We start from the raw sequence: 21,766 nt of genomic DNA on the forward strand, positions 1-21,766 counted from the left end.
TAACAAACATAGTGTGCGCGCGCTGTGCACGAGCCTAGGAGCATCTTCCTAATTTGCTGTTAAAATAACAATGAAATGCTGCGTTATTGACTTTAGACCAGGTTTTTGTTGGTAAATGGCGCGATTGCTTTACGCCCAGAATGCAGTTGCATTTACTATTTAAACGACGTGGGCGTTGGACGGGAAATGCATCGGTCTTAAACCGAAGAAGTTAAGACGTTTATCTGGGAAAACGAACTGCGTTTTTATATAATGAAATGAACTGCGATCGCCGCATGACGCTCACTTGTTGTCGGCTGAACTCTGACCTCTCAAATGGCCCGGCAGCTCGCGGCGCTCTGTAGCCAGCACCCAGTAACCTTTTGTCGGCTAAATTTAACTGTCACATAGTCTATATTACCAGTGCCGCCGATAATTGCGCTGGATGTCCCTCTATTCGCCCGGATGTCCGTCCCCTTCCTCTGTCTCTGTGTTGGCGTTCTAACCTCCGGTGGATTTGTGAGGACTATGGTTAACTGCTCCTCAGATCTCTGCAGGGTAAATCCAGACAGCTAGCTAGACTATCTGTCCAATCTGAGTTTTCTGTTGCACGACTAAAACTACTTTTGAACGTACACATGTTCCACCAAAACAAGTTCCTTCCTGAGGATATTTAGAAGAGGCACCGTGGCTCCGTCCGGTGCTTAGCTCCGCCCAAGACGATTGTGATTGGCTTAAAGAAACGCCAATAAACCAGAGCATGTTTTTCTCCCATCCCAGAATGCTGTGTGGACAGGACCCTCCTCCGCAGCACTGTGGGGGAAGGTCTGGTAATGCGAGACTAACTAAACGACTGACTTGCCTATTTTGTAGGATATTACACAAATTGTTGTGCATAGGTTTTTGTACGATATCATACCAACCCGTTCATGAGAATGCACTGCAGGACAAATGCATAATAAACACTTATATCTGCTTACAAATACATTATAGTGTTTTATAACCAACCATAAAATGCTTAAATACTGCTTATAACCAAATTGCCTAACACTCAACACTATGTAACACTCAATCTGGTGTCGGTAGAGCATTATGTACAGCAGTGGACGGCTCACACGCCGGTGAAGGTGTTGATCGGCAGCGACAGGACTTTGTCCACATACTTGCTGAACAGCTGCTCTTGCTCCTGTCTCACACTGAACCGGGACCGGACGTTGCATCCTGGGTCCAGGCACGGAGAGATTTCTACCCTATAAAGAAACAACATCACATTGTTTCACACTTTTAACCCTCCTGTTGTCCACGGGTCGAATTTGACCCATTTTCAAAAAGTTTCTATATCAGAAATTTGGGTTTCTTTCCACCAAATTGTCAAAATAAATAACGTTGATGGTTCCATACAATGCTCTACACAAGTAAAAATAAATGATCAGTTCGCTACTTTCATTGGATTTGGGTGTTTTGTTCAATTTGATAGCATTTGTAAAAAATAAATAAATAATAAAAAAATAGATAAAAGAAGGTTGAAAAAAGTGACAAATATGTGGGGGAAAAAACAACAAAAGAGGCAGAAAAAAATTGAAAAAACATCAGAAAAATTAACAAAAATGTTGGGAAGAGCTCCAAAAATGTCATGTTTTTAGTGATAAAAAAAATAAACGTAGAGAAAAGTGACAAAAACATTGGGGAAAGCGACAAAAGTGACATCCAAAACGTTGAAAAAAAGGTTTTCATTTTAGATTTTGTCCCAGAAAAAGAAAAGTTGCATGTTCGACGGGAAGACAACGCAAGTGTTAATTTGCTCAAGGTATAGAGAAAATGTCGAAACAGAAACGTAGAGTCGTACAAGACCTTTGAACATCGTTGTATGTCCTGCGGGAGTCCCTGTCCAGACACACGGAGAGAGTTAGATGCTCCATTGTCCTGAAGCTGATGTTCTGAGTTTGGATCGCCTGAAATCAAAACAGAAAAGGTTTAGCAATAACTTAACTTAGCTTAACAATTTGCATTAAAGGTTCAGTTACAACACTATTATAAATATTACTTCAAATAAACTTAATAATAATGATTAGAGAGCCCCTATTATGCTCCTTTATTTGGATTTTTTCTATCTTTTAATGTGTTATATAGTTTTTGTGTGTAATTCATGTATAAAGTACAAAAAACACATTTCACTCAAAAGCTAGAGCCAGAGCTTTCTCTCCCACAGACAGCACTTTATGTCAACTGCCTATAAACGGCTCGCCCACATTCCTGTTTGAAATTCCTCCATTAGTGATGTCACTGATTGAAAAAGACAGCCCAGTTTTTCATATGTACTTCCCATAGTTCACCAATCACAACAGAGTGGGCCAGCTGACCAATCTGGGCAGACTGCTAGCTGCCTGTCCCCTGAACACACTGTAAAAAACATCTCCTCACTATCTGCTAGCTGCCTGTCCCCTGAACACACTGTAAAAAAACATCTCCTCACTATCTGCTAGCTGCCTGTCCCCTGAACACACTGTAAAAAAACTCTGCACAACCTGCACCACCAAACATAACGAACAGTGTTCCAGCCAATAACCGACTAGAAGGATTTGGGTGTTGGGGGGGTGTTAGTGTGCGGATAAGGAGGAGGGAGGGGCGAGCTAGCCTCCGTTTTGTTTGACAATACTTCGAACGTCAACAAAAAGTAACTAGCCTGGGTAAACCCTGACCAACTTCCGGCAAATTTATGATTTGCTCTGCAAGTCAGTCTGGCCAAGAGCCCGTTCAAGCCACCGAAGCGCAGCAAGCTGTTGATGCCGCTGTCGCTGCTACCTCACCCGGATCGTTGGTCTGATTGGTTGAAGGACTAGCCAATCGCGCCCGGAGGCATTTGAGCGGCGTCCGTTGGTGACGCCCCCTTTGGAAATGGGCTGTGAATGAAGCTTGCCCAGACCCACTCTCAGTTATAACTGAGAAGGGTCTGGTGTCAACCAGGCTAGGAAGTGACGTCACCTAACATCGTTTAGAGCACCTTTAATAAACACTACATAGGGAATAGTGAGCAGTGTTGGTCATCTTACTTTAAAAAAGTAATTAATTACAGTTACAAATGCATTTAATTTCAATGAGCGAGAAGTAGTGCTGGTACTTCCAGTTCGAGAATGCTACCTTTGAATTTTCCTGGCTTGTCGCCATTGTCGCTGTCTTGTGTTTAGTGGTAGTCAGAGCGTGCAGTGAGACAGCGTGAGCAGGGCATCCGCCCGTAACGCCGTTATACTTAAACGCCGTTACTCCCAACACTGATAGTGAGTGAGGGATTGAGGGGAACGCTTTCAAACACAGCTAGAGTGGTTCAGACAGAGGAGCTGCAGCAATGGGCAGTATGAGAAACATAATGTGTTTTTTGAACGTCAAAGCATGTAAACCTATTCTAGTAGACCCCAAGAGTACAAATATGAGGCTGAAAAGGAGTATAATAGGGGCTCTTTAAAACAAATCTAATTAGCCTTTATTCCTGAGCAGTAAGTAAATAACTTCTTACGGTGTTGTGTTCTGGGTTCACACTGTCGAACCTGACAGTAAGGTGATCCTCACCTACACAAAGTGATAATGCATTAAAACCCTTGCATTGTTGCATTTATTGCATCTGTCAAGTAAACATAAATGCAAAAGGGTAACCTGATGTTACAGCGGCCGGCTCTGATGTAATCACCACGCCACATGTCATGGGCGCCTTTCCCTTTACAACTTCTCGTTTGCTTAAAGGCATCTGTTGAGGAGACAATAGTTAGTCCTGTGGATGCTAATGATAAATATAAAGCATTATTAATGACCTAATGCAAGGCAGCTTTTCTTTTATAGCACACTTCAGCAACAAGTCAACGGACTTTACGTTAAACATTAAAAAGCAGTTCAAAACAATCAAAAACATTAGAAATGTGAAGAAAAGGTAGCATATCCCAAGTTCCCAAGTCAAGGATGACAAAATACTGCCTTTCACTTCTTTCATTAGGCTAACATCACACTAAATCAACGCTTTATGGTTTAAAGGAGAAGGCTTTGTGCCAAAACGCGTTAGTGTTTATTTATTGTTATGTGAGCCTAATTAAATAAGTAAAATGAGAGTATTCTGTCCAGTGGTGGACAGGAACTAAGTACTCAAGTACTGTACTTAAAATGTTGAGGTACTTGTACTTTACTTGAGTCTTTTCTTTTCATGCCACTTTCTACTTCTACTCCGTTACATTTCAGAGAGAAATATTGTTCTTTTTAGTCCACTACATTCTCTAATATCTGTTACAGCTTTAGTTCCTAGTTGCTTTACACATTAAGATTTGTGCACACAAAACACACTTTACTCTTTCTACAATGGGAGGATTCTTCTGCATTGAGTACTTTTATTTTGAATAATTTAAGTACATTTTCCTGATGATACTTAGATACTTTTACTAGTAATACTTCTCCCACCACTGATTTTGTCGTCCTTAATTTGGGAACTTGAGATGTGCTATTTTTTCTTCACATTTTGGAACATGCATATTGGATTTTGGGTTTAGCACTCCACCAAGAATCTCTATTGCAGAAGCGCAACCTCCTTTTTCAACTCAATTCAAAACATTTGTTAAAGAGAATATAAAAACGGCTAAAATAGAACGAGACAGATATGAAATACAAGAATAAAAGTCACTGTGCAGTGTAAGAAATGAACAATTACGCTACTTTAAAAAAAGGCAGCATCAAAAAGAAAGGTCTTCAGCCTTGATTTAAATAATAATAACTGTACCTTTGTGTAAGTGACTGAGATGAACGCCCCAAAGACCACTGTTGACTTCTTTCGGCGTGCAGACCGCTCCTCTGTCAAAGACAACACTTCACTTTAAGTAACTATAATGTTAGCACAGTCATAGTCTATATCCACGATGTTCCACTTCTGGGATTGCTCTGTTGCCGCCGGATTTCACTCTTTTCGGCCAGATGTCCCGTCCCCTTCCTCTTTCTCTGTGTTGGCGTTCTAACCTCCGGTGGGTTTCTGAGGACTATGGTTAACTGCTCCTCAGATCTCTGCAGGGTAAATCCAGACAGCTAGCTAGACTATCTGTCCAATCAGAGTTTTCTGTTGCGCGACTAAAACTACTTTTGAATGTGGCCGGGTTGGCTCAGTGGGTAGGGCAGACGCACATATATTTAGAGGTTTATGCCTCGACGCAGAGGTCCAGGGTTCAAATCTGACCTGTGATGATTTCCTGCATATCTTCCCCCCTCTCGCTCCCCTTTCTTGCCTAGCTGTCATGTCAAAATTAAAGGCCACCAAAACAAGTTCCTTCCTGAGACTATTTACCAGAGGCACCGTGGCTCCGTGCGGAGTTTAGCACCACCCAAAGCGATTGTGATTGGTTTAAAGAAATGCCAATAAACCAGAGCACGTATTTCTCCCATCCTGGAACACACACACACACACACACAGACACAGACACACACACACACACACACAGACAGAAAGAGATTCCGAAACATACTTGAGAACTTTTCTTTAAGGTGTCTGAACTCTGGGATGTCGGCCTGTAGATGGGACACAAACACCTCCTCCACCACATCACCGTGGGAGCGGGTCATCTAAAAACACAAACTGTAGTCAGTCAAACCAGGAAGTGCATGTCTAGCATCAACAAATACAGAAACCCATTTAAATATATGTATGACCCTTGCAGAATTAAGATAAACTGCAGAGTCGGGTGATAATTCTCTGGGTATTCCTCAGAGCTACAAGTGATCCTTTTTACACTCCACATGCTCATTTAAAGGTATAGTAAGTGATGGTAATCCATAACACTTTATGGTCAATTTCAGTGAATAACCCCTTGATGGTCTAGTGCACGAGCCAAACAACACTTTTCCAGCAACAGGTGGCGTCAGTTGATGTGAGGGGGCCAGGGGGAGGGCCAGCATGTGAGTTAGAGTGCGGATCGGGCCGCATTTTTCTGTCCGAGCCCAGCCCGCGTCCTACAGAGCAGTAACCGAACCCGGCCCGAGCCCGACAGGTATTAAGATATTGATGTGCAAGCCCGACCCGAGCCTGACACAGTTAAAATCTCGTTTTTTTTCTCATACTAAAGACACACGTACGCTTGTTTGTGTGAAAGCTTTTATTAAGGAGCTGTAGGAAGACATTCGGAAATGTCAACAGATGAGCGCATCAGCGCACACGGGGCAACAAGCGCACGTTAACACAGGCGCGCACCTACATTATAAGCCTTTTTAAATTTAAAATGTTCAATGCCTTATCGCGCTGATGTGACAAAGCCCGAGCCGAACCCTAACTTCATTTCTAAATATCTGTCTGATCCTGGCCCAGCCCGTCGGGTCCCGGTTCGGGTATCCATCCTCTAATGTGAATGTGCTGGCAGCCAGTATTTATCTGTCCGTGAATCTGGGGGTGCGGAGCTTCTATATAAACACTGCATTATATGTGATAATTTTATATTTCTGCTGCCTATGTTGACATATGAAAACCCAAACTTACTTTGGGTCTTCGATATTTGCATGCATGTAAAGTTTAATATCTGTACCACTGTACCTTAACTGAATAGAGCGGCAGGTGAACTAGCTGCGTCCCACAGCGAAGGTAGTAACACAGGCTGTCCAGCAGGAAGAGGTTTCGCTCCGCTGGCTCGCTGTGATTCGATTGCTGCAGTAGAGAGACATCACAGAAGGAAGAAGGTATGAACATGAACACGGTTAACACTATGTCGCTGGCAGTGGAACAGGGTTTCTGCAGGTTTTATCAAGTCAAATTTAAGACCTTTTTATGACCTTTTTAAGACCTTTATGAATGGAATTTAAGACCTATATCACGACATAAAAGTACAACGAAATGCAGAGTTACAAAAGTACTTGCAAAGTAAATAAATGTATTAAAATTGAATAAAAGTGACACAGAGTAATAATAATCTGTACATATACAATACCACTAATTATATTTGGACAAGCGAAAGAAAGAACTACAACCACAGAATAAAAAATAACAAAAATTTCAACGAGCATTAGTGATAGTGTTACTTTGACGTAGGAAAATTAAATCCTGTTTAAGACTTTTTAAAGCCTAAAATTTAGAAATTGTGGACTTTTTTTAAGACCCAGAAAAAACCCTGTGGAAACACGGCATTAGTCCTGTTTAATCTACAGTTACCGTTTCAGCCAGTTGAGAGATTGCAGGTCCCAGAGTGTTGATGTTGCTGTTGTACCATGGATCCACTCTTCCCAACATGGAGGCGAGAGACAGTCTGCCTCCATCCTGACATGGGCTATCCTATGAGGAAAAACAGCTGTTGCAGGGTCGTATTGTCTTCTACATTCATACCAGTCAGTCAGTATCGCTTTGAGCGTAGTCTGGATGAACAGAAGGACATTTTCCAGGATAATTGCCTAACATGCGGCATTTGATGTCCCTCACCTTCCGCTCTCGGTGTGTTGCTGTTCTCAAAATCCGTTCCGCTTCGGTAAACAACAAACTTCGAGCTAGCGAGCTACACACTGAAAATGGCAAGTTTTGAAGTAAATTCGGATCTTGCAACAAGGCAGGCCTGCTTGGTTCTTTCGAGGAATGATTGTAAAGATTAACAAAGAATACGTTTGCGGCATTACTTTCTAACTGGGACGTTTTGGGACCGATTGGTGGGATTGCTGGGGACATACACATGGCGAAACACTGGTAAGAGACAATGAGGTTTAACCATGTATCACTCACATTACTGTGTTGTGTGAACAGTTAACTTCATTTAATTTTGAATGTGGCAGGTTTTTTTGTGGGGTGCAAATGTTCCACCAAAACAAGTTCCTTCCCGAGACTATTTTGCACAGCCACCGTCGCTGCGTCTGGAGCTTAGCGCCGCCCAAGACATTTGTGATTGGTTTAAAGAAAAAGCGTTTTTTTTCCTCCTATCCCAGAATGAATCTGTGGTGTAGCCAGACTTTACTCCACAGGTCTGGCAATGTGAGACTACTTTAAGTGAATCAGTGTAACTTACAGCTGAACTGAGCGAAGGCTCCACATCAGGGACCGGGATGTAGTACAACCGTAGGTTCAGTTTCTTGGTCAAAATAAGATATTTTGACTCTCTTTCTCTGTTGGGAAATACATGGACAACGAGTTTACTCATTCACAAGTGCACACACATAACGCAAATGCAGAAAAGGTTTGAGGAACATACACCACTTTGCTGTTAACATCCATTGAAATAAGGTATCCATTGCAAACCAGCTGCTCACCGAATCGAGCAATACGCCCTGGCGAGTCTTCCCAACGCACGATCATCTCCCAGTACCACGACACGTGCTGTGTGATGCCTTGTGTCTTCTGTAATGACGGTAGAGCTTCCATGAAATGTGTTTATCTTCTCCCTCAGTAGGCTCATTTGATCTGAAGGATTCATGGACGCCTTAAAAGCATTTCTCCGTGTGAATGCCGCCGCAGGGCTTTTGACTGGAGACTTCTCTGTGTCATCAAAGTCACTGTCCTTCAGATCTCTCTGGATCCCACTGTCGTCGGAGCGAACTGAATCTCTTTTGTCCTCTTCGTCATCAACACTAGCTGAGATACGGGAACTCGCGACGAAGTTTGCCAGCAGAGTCCCTTTGAGGTAAGGTAGTCTTTATTATCCCCGAGGGGCAATTTGTGATACAGACAGCAACCAACACATACAAAGATTACAAAAGACAACAATTAAATAAAGATTAACTATTAAGTGCACGTATGGATATGTTTTTAAATCTGTTAGTTCTGCATCTAGGAAGACAGGAGCAACTGAAAAGCCTGTGAAAGAGCAACGCATTCTCATGAAGGGGTTCGTATGAGATTTCGTATGAAAACGTATGCACACCCATTCGTATAATATCCTACGAAATTAGGCGACTGCTGGCTGGGACGATCACTAACAATGACGGTTAAGTTTAGCGGTGTTTAGAGTAAAAGTTAGCCCACAAAAGGTGACTGTGAGACCGCTACAGAGCACCATGAGCTGCTGGTCATTTCGGCGCACATTACGGTTAAGTTAAGCAAGTGTGTAGGCACCAAAACGACTAGATTACGACTAAGATTATTAAAAAGGTTGTGGTTTGATTAAAACACTCCAGGGACACAAACACGTGTTTCCTGGGTCAAAGTATTTTGTTTTCCCGGGGTCACTAACTCCATCCTAGGGTTGAAAGTGCTGTTTTTTATGACCCACCCGTCAACCCTGACCTCCTGTGCACTACTTTTCTTAGCTATATGTACAAATGGTTCATGAGAACAGCCTGGACAGAGGGTGGTTGTTGTCTGCTGAAATTGACTCTCCCTTTAAAAGAATTGGAATGATCTTTTATAGCAGTGCCTGCAATTTTCCTGCACACTTTCAATATACCCTGAAGTCGTTTTTGGTCTTTTTGTTTGAGTAAACCGTACCGACTTATAGTACGAAGTTAAAAGTAAGAAGCAATTCGAAGAAACAACACTTAAAGGTGCACTATGAGTTCCTGCATGGTTTCAGCGCTATTTCATTTTTGTCTCCAATCGTAGGCATCTCTCCTTGATCCGCTAGCTGCCTCTACCGGTCTCGGGAGACAACACAGGGGTCGTAAACGTCAAACAAACACTAGGGGCACAGGCTGTTCACCACAATACAACAAACCACGTTCCAGCCAATCACCAACAAGATGGTTTGGGGAGGGGGTGGGGGTTAGTGACAATTAGTCAGTTAGTCATGATAGTTACGGAAACATGGGGGGAGGGGCGAGCTTGCTCTGCTTTGATTGGTATTTACTTGGAACGTCAACAGAAGTGAAGTCACGCAGGAACTCATAGTGCACCTTTAAACATTGTCATCAGAGTCGCATCCACGTTAAAACTTTTAAACTTATGAAATACAGGCACTGGTTGGCTTTCTTACACACCGGGTTGACATGATACACAAAGGTCAATTTTCATCCCAAACTTTGGGGAAACATTTAGTGTACGTGTAAGTGTAGTGGCAGCTTTTATTTGGCTGTTTGACTCACATAGATCCTCCTCATCTTTCCACAAGAGGAAGTTGATCTCTGGAAAGGGCATTGAAGTGCTGCACGAAGAACCGTGATCTAGCTTGGTTCCTTTTGAGAAATCAGGGTAAAGGTAACATATCAATCTTGTCACAATCTCTGCTACCACCAATCTGTGTTACAACAGCATTGTGCAGAACACACACCTTCTTTAGAGACAGTCATGATGTCTCTGTATATGTGCTGTAGTTTCTTCAGATAGTTTGCACGACCACCTGCGCCATGCTTCAAACTCTTCTCCACGGCTAGAACCACTTCCTGGAAATATTTCTCTACCATATGTTCCTGAGCCTGAAATACAGAAAAGATACATGGTCTGATAGAAAATAAAAAAAATGAAAAATACTGAATAAAGATAAAAGTACAAAGTACATCAGTTATTTCGGCATAAGCCAAAATATTGGAGTTAAGGGATCATCAAAGCTATCATTATTCATGAGGGCTACATGAATGTCTGTACCAAATTTCATGCCAATTTATTCCATAGTTTCATTTCAAAAGACCAAAAATGTCCCCCTCATTGGGCGCTAGAGGAAAAATCAGGGGACCCCCAAACCAAAAGGATCCTTCTTCTGGGAACCATGAATGTCTGTACAATTTTTTTTGCGCATTGATCAGGTTGATGTTGAGATATTTATCAAGATAAGTTAAAAAATGTACATACTGGTTGTGTTAGATGAAAGGTTAGGGGATCACTGAAGTTATTAGGACTCATCCTCTATTGGGACCATGAATATATATCCTAAATTGTAATTGCAGTTTGTCCAATAGTTGTTAAGACATTTCAGTCTGGAAGAGATAAACCGACTGACCAACAGCGCCAGATACCGACGCAAAAATCACCCTTTGGCATCTGTATGGAACACACCGGGTGTAGCAGCAGCTCGACCGCGGCTTTGTGAGATGATGTAATATAAAGAGTGACAATGGTAGGGAGTAGTATTAAAGATTGAAACTCCGCATAAGGATGGTTATCTGGTATATCTGGTTATATGGTTGGTTGGTTGGGATGATGGATGGGTCAAACAACACAGGACTTTCACCCAGGAGAGCAGGGTTTGTGTCCCGTTATTGTCCTGTGTGTCACATAAACATACATTTTGTAACCCCACCCACAATCTTTTCCTAACCCTAACTAAGAGTTTTACCCAGTACGTTGAAAATTGATGCCAAATCTGTCACAACCCAGTGCGTCCAAAAGTTATGCCAAGAGTCCCAACCAAGCGCATCCAAAAATCACACCAAATGCATGAACAGAGCATCAAATATCTCCGCGGATGGGATTACATTGGAATTAGTTGAAAGCCCCCTGCGTCTGACTGACACTTTTTGTGTCTGTAACTAACACCAAAAGGCACGGACCAAAGGTCTGTGTTTGACGCGCTGGGAGTGAGACTGTGTTGACCCAGGAGACCAGGGTTAGTGCCTCTTTTCGTGTCCCGTTCGTGTCCCATGTGTCAATTAAACGTACACCTTTGACCCCACCAACGATCTTCCTAACCCCAACTACTTTTACCCTGCACGTTGAAAAATGACGCCAAGGGTTCCTGATCAAGTACATTGAAAATGAAGCCAAAGGGATACCCACGGCGTTAAAACGTGAAGCCAAGGGGGTCTCTTAACAAGCACGTTGAAAAATGAGGCCAAGGTAAACTTGCTTACCTCCAGAGCCTGAGCCAGTCTGGCGCTATGGCAGGTCGTCCCCAGGCCCACCTGCAGCACACGTAGCACCACATTTTTCTCCATGGTTGAGGTGTCCCTGGTAAAGCTGCTGGACGCCTCCAAGTGTGCTCTTACTGCTGCTTCCAGCGGAGCAGAAAACACAGCAGGGTCGGCAAGCACAAACACCCTGGAGGAAACGAGCAAACAGGGAAGGAATATTAGTTTTATTGAAATAGTTTATTGCGTGTTAAACTCCCCAGTTTACTTACAAATTGGTTGTTATTGTGATATCAGTCTTTAGTGAAGTGGGCGGGGTTGGCTGGTGGACAGGGTCGGACTAACACGTCGTATGAGGGGGTGTAGTGTTGTTGATCTGATTTAACCCGGCCTTGCAGGTGTGTGGAGATGGATTGTGGAATTGATTCAGGAAGCAGAGGTGGAGAGCCTCAAGAGGACGGACGCTACAGTCCACACACACGCTGAAGAAAAACATTTTGTTTTTTTTATTGAAGAGGCGTTTTCTCGTTTCCCACAACACGACTTCTAGTAAATACACCTTTTAAAACCTGAACTGCAACGAGGAGAGCGGGCTCGCGGAGCACTGACGGCGACAAAGGACGCTGGAAAACAGACCCGGAGCGGAGGTCACTCAAGACGCCGTGGTCAACGAAGCAAGCAGGCCCGTGAATTAAAAACAGTGGCTGGGTGAGTCAGTTTAACACAGCACAACCCCTCTTAGGTAGGAAAGTATACTCATTTAGGCCAGTTTTGGTCTTACTCTCATTTTAAATGTATCACGCAGAAGAAGACAACACCATTAATGTTACGTACTACGTAGTTAGTAGTAGTTAGTACCTGTGGTTCTTATTTATTTAAAGAGCCCAGGTTAGCTTTAGCCTTGTAACAGTTGTCATTCAAATTATTTACTCACTTTTCCTTCAAGGTGAAAGGCTCTTTCTTCAAGTTTTGCTCCATAGTGACTTTCCTCTGATATAAAGAGCCTGTTAAAGGAAGAATTTGTCTGTCAAAAGTGTTTACTTTACAGCATCATTCTGTGCAGCTTCTGTAAATGTGTGAATTGATGGATGATACCTGGTGTGGTCATTTCCATCTTGATGCTCCTCAGAGTGCTCAGAGCCACAGCGGAGTAAGGAGACGGTAATGTCAGCAGCTTCATCAAACACTCGTACACCGTCTGGTAAACACTAGAAGGAATCATGACACCTGACTGGAAAGATACAGAAATAGCGAAACTTATTCAATTACGTGTTACGCCTTTTATATTTTCATCTTCTTTCCTCATCGTCAGATTTTCTTCCCACATAACGTCAGAATCAGAAAAATGATTCATTGCAAAGTAAGTTGAAACTGTCCCCCAAAAAATGCTCACACAGGTCGCTTGTTCAAGCAGCAACTACGACTCATATTTACATTACTAGTGGTGGCGCCCTCTAGGGGCCGTAGTAATTATGATAGAAGCAAAGTAGAAAGTAAGGTGACGTAAAATTTCCACATAAAGAGGCAGGTTGGGGTGAAGCTCATGTTATGCTTTTTGGATTTTCCCCTTATCTTTATTCTGTTATATATCTTTTTTTTTGCACGTTATATGTTTACAAAGTGAAAAAGCCCCCATCTCCAACAGAAAACACTGTTCACAAACTGCTCCAAACAGCTCTATTGTAGTCCAGCCTTTACTTCAGAGACAAACGTGGTCACTTTGGAACAGACATTATAATGCTCACCTAGCTGCTAGCATGGCACACCCTCATACTCTGCTTCTGACTGGCTAGTAGTCCTTACCTAGGTACTGTCAGGGCACGCCCTCATCCTCTGCTTCTGACTGGCTAGTAGTCCTTACCTAGGTACTGTCAGGGCACACCCTCATCCTCTGCTTCTGACTGGCTAGTAGTCCTTAATTAGCTACTGAGCATGTGCAACTCCCAACAAAGATGGAACAGAAGTGAGATGTCTCACTCTGTAGCTAAAACAGAGAGCTCAACACACAGGGTGAAAAGAGGAGCTGCAGCAATGTGCAGTACAACAAAAATATGGTGTTTTTTGAAAATTAAACCATGTAAACCTATTCTTATATAACCTCTAAATACAATTATGAACCTGGAAATTAGCATAATGTGAGCACTTGAAAAAAACGTGTTGTGTGTAGGGGGGAGGTTAAGAGTCTGTCAGTGGGAATCCCGAGCTGTGTAAATGATTCTTCTTCTGCATCTATTACAAATGTAAAAAGCTTTCCACTGTTACAAAGTTTACATTAACAACATGTTGTCAATTAGAGTCACACAGGTGTGTCTTTGTCTTACCTGAATAACTGCATAGTAGAGAGTGTGCAGCACTGGGATGACATGCGTGTAGGATCCTTTTGTATGATTCTGTATTACAAAGTAGTTGTCAAACAAAAGGTTACAGTTAAGTTGATTAGCTTTTGCAAATATTCTTTTTCTGACTAAAAAAAAACTCATCGTCTTCAAAGAGAGAAACACACAAGCTTTTGGGAATCTACATTTACACCGTTTTAAATTCAGCTTTGAAATGTGAAACAAAGGAGCCAACCTTGCTAGCCCTCGTCCTCTTCTGGTCCAGCTCTTTGACCAGCATTTGGATCAATGAAGCGCTGCAAGATGGATGGGCCTCCAGCTTCTTCTGAAGACTCCAGCGAAGCACTCCTATAGAGCGGACAGAGCTTTATATTCGACTGTGCACATTACACAGTGTGTTCGCTGAATCAGTTTTGCAATGAATCTTGGGGCATGCAGTCCAGTGTTGATAATTTATTTTTTTTCTCAAATAATTTTAAATAAAGCTTCAGTGGGTAGAAAACAAAAAACAGCAGAAATGGAAGTATATGTAGAGTGAGACCTCTTTCTGCAGCTCTCCCCTCTCTGTCGCACGGCAATGCATGCATGCATGCCAATAGGAACGCTCTCGCTCTCTCTCTCTCTGAAATGGCCTGTGATTGGCCAAAGTCTCCTGTCACGGGTTAAAAGCCTAAAAACAGATCCAAGTCTAGTTTTCTCTTAGACTACTTGAATTACAATATGCTGAAAGATTATTAAGGAATTTTTGCCTACCACAGCTTTAATCAAAAAAGAATGCAATAAAAGATTTATTCTGTAAAATATTAAAGGAATTGTTTGAAATCTTAGGGAAATAAGTTCCTTTTGAGATTGATGAAGTACTACTCTCACATCTGCCCATTGAGTATAAGGCTACAGCCAGCAGATTGTTAGATTAGTTTAGCATAAAGACTGAAAACAGGGGGCAACAGTTAGCCAAACTGTGTCCAAGGGTGACAAAATCCACCGATTAACCAAGATCTAAAGTGTTAAATAGTGAGCTTTAGTTTGTTAACTTCCGTTTCCCCTTGTTTCCTTTCTTTATGCTCTGCTACTATAACCCTTATATTAACTGTAAAGACATGATCATCTAAATAATGATTAATAATGATTACATTTTGGTTTCATTTAAACTCATTTGCCTTTAAAGGTACAATATGTAACATTTCTGCTTTAAAATGTCTAAAAACGACCATATATATTTTTATGAGTTGTGTTCTTACACTATCCCAAATGTTTCCACCAAATGTCAAACCCAGAAAAATCTGTTATTTTATTTTCAGACACGGGACGTTTCCTTTAGTCGCCCGTCAGTGGCGTCATATAACCTTTCACTGTCTAGTTCAAGGGGGGTAAGCTTCGCTTCAGAACGCGAACCTCAGATGGCGCTATTTTGTTGCTACAAAGCGATCACCTCTTGATAGCATTCCACTGACCGCCATTTTTTTTTTACGTCACTTGACTGTGAATAACTTTACATCTGAAGCCTTTAAAGACTCTATTTGTCCGTTGTTTAGGGTTAGCCTCCACTGGGAAGCTAACATTACTTTAGCTAACCAGGCTACGTGCACCGCCCCTCCCCCCCTCCTCCACACAGTTGCTAGTAGCCAAGGAGGACACGGAGGATTAAAAAAACATGATGGACTCTTCAGAAGAGGTCATTATCGCCTCTCGAGCTCCTGTCTGGGAAATTCACCGGAAGTCACAATCTTCTGAACATAGTCATACTGAGAAATCCAGAGAGAGTTATGTGGAGAAGATAGTCTTAATTAGCTTTGTAGCAACTCATTTGGCAACGGCATGAATGTAACGGACGTTCATTCATATCAAAAAGTTATGCACTAAAGTTTTAAGTGTTTTCTACTCCCTCAGTCGTACCAGTCTGTGAATTTCTTTGGCTGTCTTTGAAAAGAGCCTTGACGTTGTCGTACAGGCTGAACACCACCGTCGAGAGAGCCACATCGGCTAAAAAAAGAAGATCATGCATGTTGTTATTGTTATTGTTATTTTACAACCACAGTCAAGTTTACATTCTGCTACTCCAGGCTAAACCTGGGGCCTGTTTCACAAAACCAAGATAAGGGATTAAGCCGGGATTTCCTGGTTATCCTGGATGAATTTAGCCTTGACTCGGTTTCACGAAAGCAGAGGCACATAAATCACCATGGAGATTTATTCTGTGCAGCTAGCCTGGTCCTGACCAGGCTAACAGCCAGGATTTATTTAATCCTGGAACCTTTTCTGTTCACTCAGCAGTGGTTTTACCCTTTTCTTATCAGCCTGGATTAAAATACAACAGGTGCATATTGCTGTTCATTTGAGTACTGTTATTATTTAAAGTTGTGACCATTATTTTGCACAAAAGCAGAATATATAAATCCAGGATAACTGATAAAGCGAGGCTTGACCTAGTCTAATCTGTGCATCCTGGCTTGGTGCGTTTCACGAAGGCCGAGCCAGGCTGAGGAGGAGAGACTAGGTCGAGCCAGGCTGAACTAATTCAGATAGATGCGCGTCCACGGATTTCCTCAAAAGACCGCGAGGTCGATCACAGATTTACTGATGCCAAAATGGAGAATAGGCATTGTACATAGGCTACTTTATACAGAGTGAGCAGCAGCTTCTTGTGGAAGTATGATGACGTGAAACACATTATTTGAATAAAAAGAAAATAACACGGCTGCTACTGAAACAGAGAGAAAGTGTAGCAGACGATCACGGACCGACTGAATGTGTAAGCAGCCTAAATATCTACATTAACTGACCACTGCTCTGAATGGAAACCGTCATAATCCTACCATTCAATGATTAGGCTACTAATCATTTGCACAAATTAACAATTGTACGCTTTGCCTTAAAAGTAAGCAGAAGATAATGTTACTCAGGAAATTTACCATGAAGATCCATTTTCTATAACGCTAGAATATGAAGCGTATATCTCTTTCACTCTGTTCCTCCCTCTCTCTCATGGGCTAAAATATTAATTTCCTAAGTCATATTAACTTCCACTACTCGCTTTTAATGCAAAGTGTACAGGTGTTCGTTTTTGCAAATGACAAGTGACACATTGAATGGTTTCATTTAAGAGCAGTGGTTCAAAAATGTATATTTTTAGTCTGTCCGCTATTATCTGTCACGCTTTGTCGCGTTTTTTAATTTTTTTATAGAGGACGAGTTTCCTTCTCTACATATTATATGCCTTGCTCCCTGGTATATATGGACATGGAAAATAAAAACACTGAAGAAATTGAACTGTAAAATCTAGAAACTATAAAGATAATAAAGTGATAAATTCCATGCACACTATAAACATGAATGGAACAGAGTATATTCATCAGTTATTTCCCCCCAGGCAAAATATAAGGTCAAAAACCATTAAGGTGTCCTCTCCCTGTTGTTACATGAATGTACAGTAGCCTACATCACTAGATAGTTACTGGTCCAGTGAACTAAGTCTATAATTTGGGAGGATTGTACAGTTAGGATATGTTCTTAAAATTGTACAATCCTCCCAAATTATAGTCCCAGTATACTGGACAATACAAATTGTGTGCTAAGAATGCCAAATACAATGCACATGGAAGCAGAACAAACATGATCCTTATTGTTAAAGAAAAAAAAAAGAAATTATAAACTAAAATAATTTAAGGTGCATTGGGGAACTATAGAAATGTACAGCATTGTATGTATTGCCCTTAGTAACAGACTTCATTTAAAACTCATTTGAAATTTTATCAGCCTTTTCTAATTATCTCAACAACTGCCATAATATATTCATCAAACTTCTTACAACAATATGAACAGCAGCCTTCATACAGCAATATAACAGTAACAATGACAAATTTATGATTATAAAAAAAAATAATGGTCACAACTTTAAATAATAACAGTACTCAAATGAACAGCAATATGCACCTGTTGTATTTTAATCCAGGCTGATAAGAAAAGGGTAAAACCACTGCTAAGTGAACAGAAAAGGTTCCAGGATTAAATAAATCCTGGCTCAGAATAAATCTCCATGGTGATTTATGTGCCTCTGCTTTCGTGAAACCGAGTCAAGGCTAAATTCATCCAGGATAACCAGGAAATCCCGGCTTAATCCCTTATCTTGGTTTTGTGAAACAGGCCCCTGGTCATAAGACATCTCAAACAATGCTTACTTTGTAATAAAAGTGTTACAATTTACCGAAATACACTTAATGACAACAGTCATAAACATTCATAAAGACTCCTTTGTGTTCATGAAAGGTGGTATGTCATCACAGTTACAGCTGTGGCATGTGCATGGCAGTCCCCCCCACACACACACACACACACACACACACACTCTTTCAAAAACAAAGTGGAACCATAATTTCAAACACCAAGTTCCTCTTAAACACTCACCAACAGAATCAACCATCTTTTCAGTCTCTCAGAAGACCAGCTCCCAACCACAGCAAACCAGGAAAGCGGAAAGAAAATCTGCCAAATTCACTTGCATCTGTCCCTTCATAACCATCCTCCACTGCTGCTACCTTTAAGTGAAATGACATGCAGTAATAATGGCATGTGAGACATGTGAGTGAGACGGGGGTGTGACTCATGTAGGAGGAAGTTCAGGAGAGCCAGTCACTGTCTACGCTGTGAGAACAAAGAATCAACAAAACTGACTCAAGTAGGATTTTATTGCAATTGTGTGACACATTAAAACAGCTATCGCTTCAAAAATAAATAGTTTATTTTACAACATATTTCTTAAAAAGAACAAAAAAGGTTTTTTTTTCTCCGTCAACAGATGGATCAACAAAACGTACACAGTAGTACTAATCAAGTATTCAGTTTAATGCTGCTCACAGCAGATAGAGCATTTCTCTTTTGAACTGTCAATCAAAGATGTGATAAGGGGAAAGGGAACTGCAGAAACGAAAACATTCCTCTAAACACACAGACGGACACTCTTTCCTTCCCATCACAATGTGACACACCTTCACAACAGCTACAGGACAAACCTGAAATACCTGAAATATATGTCAATAACTAATTAGCACTGTGCTACTTCTCTGTTACGGTATGTGTCTACTGGGGCGGGGGTTTTTCGACGGAAGGGATCGCCACATTTCCCAGCATTCGATGCTTGATGGGCTTTCCACGAGCAGTTATCAATTTATCCTCGGTGACCACAAGCAAAGAAAACAGGCTCAACCGTCCTACAACCGCCATGGCTGAACCTGATTGGACGAACGCTTCGCTCGTGGGGCTGTCTGCTCCCGGATTTCAAAACAGACCAACATTTGCTTATTTTACCGAAATGTGTTTCTGAAAAACTTTTATGCGGGAAATTAGATGAAGCTGCTCAATCTGTCATCATTTTTAGAACAACAGCGGTCGGTTTAAAAGATTTTCCAGATTGTTCAATAGGCGGCGAGTGGAGCTGGATGTCCCTGATTTGCATGAAGTAGGACATCTTAGACTTAGAAAGGTGAGAGAGAGAACGAGATGCAGCAAAGGGCTGCAGATGATTGGAACCGAACCTGCAGGCGCTGTGTGTGCAAATAGGCGCGCTCTACCAGGTGAGCTACCCAGGCGCCCACCTAAGTACATTCACTCAAGTACTGTACTTAACTACACATGTTGAGGTACTGGTACTTGTGTTTGAGTCTTTTCTTTTCATGCCACTTTCTACTTCTACGCCACTACATTTCAGAGAGAAATATTGGACTTTTAACTCCACTACATTCATCTGACAGCTTTATTTACTAGTTACTTTACACATTAGAATTTCTGCACACAATAAACATGTTTAAGATATAAGATATACAATTTCAATTACCCTAGTTATCTAAAACAGCTTATGGTACCCTTTTCCTCTACCTACCACTTGAGACACTCTACACAACTTATTTTTTTCTGTCCCTGCTGTATCTTTCGCTACAGCTAAGAAAGCCTTTAGGTTTAAAGTGCCCATATTATGCTCATTTCAGGTTCATAATTGTATTTTTAGGTTGTACCAGATCAGGTTTACATGGTTTCACTTAAAAAAAAACACCATATTTTTGTTATACTGCACATTGCTGCAGCTCCTCTTTTCACCCTGTGTGTTAAGCTCTCTGTTTTAGCTACAGAGTGAGACATCTCACTTCTGTCCCATCTTTGTTGGGAGACGCACACGCTCAGTAGCTAGGTAAGGATTACATTAGCTGGTCTGGTCAGTTACAAGGCAGGATTAGCCGGGAGACTTCTTCTAAACGAGGGAACACTTCCAACTTTGCGTGGAATACCTGCAGAACAGGGACATGGAAGTAGTTCTTTGTAGATTATGGTGAACTAGTGTGTGTTGTAGCAGTGTTTTGCCATTGAGAACGAGCTAGCAAGCTACGATTAGCCCCCTCGTTTTGGCTAGTGACGTAGAAAGCCCTGCAGATGTTGACCAGCTCACCCGGAGACTGAAGGCAGGATACATTCAGAAACCGTATCTCACTCAAAACAGCATGGATATTTTTTTTTCCAAGTTTATGTGTGTGGAAGCACCAGAGACACAAAATAAAAACCCAAATCCCAGAGAAAGTGATTTTTTCATAATATGGACACTTTAAAGCCCCATCAGATCGTAATAATCTACTTGTAAACATTCGATCCATTCTATCTCTCCACTCCTTTAAAAATGCCCTGTTTTCCTACTACAGTAGCAACTGTACCTGTCCATAATCCTCTACAACACCTCTTCTAATATTACTATTAATATCCAGTTTCATTCTTGCTCTGCCCCAAACTAGATTTTGACTGACTGATTATGATGTTTTTTTGTGTGTCTGTTTTCGTTTTGTTAACTGTTGTGTTTAGGATTGTACTGTATATGTACTTATCGTTAAGGACCCCCTCAAAACGAGAGATCTAAAGGGGTTACTCCAAATGAAGACATTTTCAACAAATATGTTTTATTATAAATGAAACTATCTAACAATATAACGGCCTGCAAGTCCAGCTGAAAAGATTAGACCATTAAACACACAACTGGTTGGATCCTTTCCAGATTTTTCTGCATTGACTACTTTTACTTTTTATACTTTAAGTACATTTCCCTGATGATACTAACATTTTCTATGCAGGACTTTTACTTGTAACAGAGAATTTTTACAGTGTGGTAAGTACAGGATCTGAATCCTTCTTCCACCACTGCTGGATTTAACTTTATGCGAATGAAGAGCGGGCAACTTGAAACTCGATACTCGCCGCGACGCTACCAGAATGCATTGCCCGACTGCTTTCATAGACAATGAATGGAAAATGTGGAAATGGCGCTTGCCAGTGGACGCGCACCATTATGGTTTACTGTTCTCTCCTTCCTTTTTCACAACCTTTTCAGTATTTGTACTCTGCATCCTGTGTTGCTTGGGTTTAAACATCCAGTGGATTCGTTCAGAGTGGTGAAAAAGACCCACCGTAAACAAACCGGGAACTATATTCTCAGGCGGAAGAATATAGTACTTCGGCGGAATGATTTGCTTTGCAGCAAGCCTGTCTGAGAATATAGTTCCCGGTTTGTTTACAGTTAGAAGATGGCTGTGTCTCATGTTACGTTGTTTTTTTGTACATGCTGTGACTCTACAAATCACAACATGTAAATAGGAACATGTTGGAGTTATTTTGTCACTTATTGGGAGCAGTAGGCTAGTTGGAACCATTCACCTGCATGATCTGTGATGGGCTGCTGCAGCTGGAGCCGTCAGACAGCATTACAGCAAGCACGGAGA

The 21,766-nt window shown here is 41.5% G+C and overlaps 1 protein-coding gene across 1 annotated transcript; it reads right to left on the reverse strand.

The window, feature by feature from the left end:
• Window positions 1-754: 754 nt before the first annotated feature.
• Window positions 755-18,551, reverse strand: pik3r6b (phosphoinositide-3-kinase, regulatory subunit 6b). The gene is made up of 19 exons (XM_028600515.1): window positions 18,420-18,551; window positions 15,912-15,998; window positions 14,251-14,363; window positions 14,001-14,069; window positions 12,775-12,910; window positions 12,614-12,683; window positions 11,683-11,869; window positions 10,167-10,311; window positions 9,982-10,071; window positions 8,215-8,578; window positions 7,974-8,070; window positions 7,136-7,255; window positions 6,524-6,634; window positions 5,466-5,562; window positions 4,733-4,803; window positions 3,628-3,718; window positions 3,491-3,543; window positions 1,831-1,931; window positions 755-1,229 (listed from the first exon to the last, which is right to left on the reverse strand). The coding sequence occupies exons 1-19, from the start codon at window positions 18,433-18,435 to the stop codon at window positions 1,091-1,093; spliced, it is 2,157 nt and encodes a 718-aa protein (XP_028456316.1). The 5' UTR covers window positions 18,436-18,551; the 3' UTR covers window positions 755-1,090.
• Between the last annotated feature and the right edge of the window lie 3,215 nt (window positions 18,552-21,766).

Source organism: Perca flavescens, chromosome 15 (assembly GCF_004354835.1).
Source record: "Perca flavescens isolate YP-PL-M2 chromosome 15, PFLA_1.0, whole genome shotgun sequence".
NCBI classification, from domain to species: Eukaryota; Metazoa; Chordata; class Actinopteri; order Perciformes; family Percidae; genus Perca; species Perca flavescens.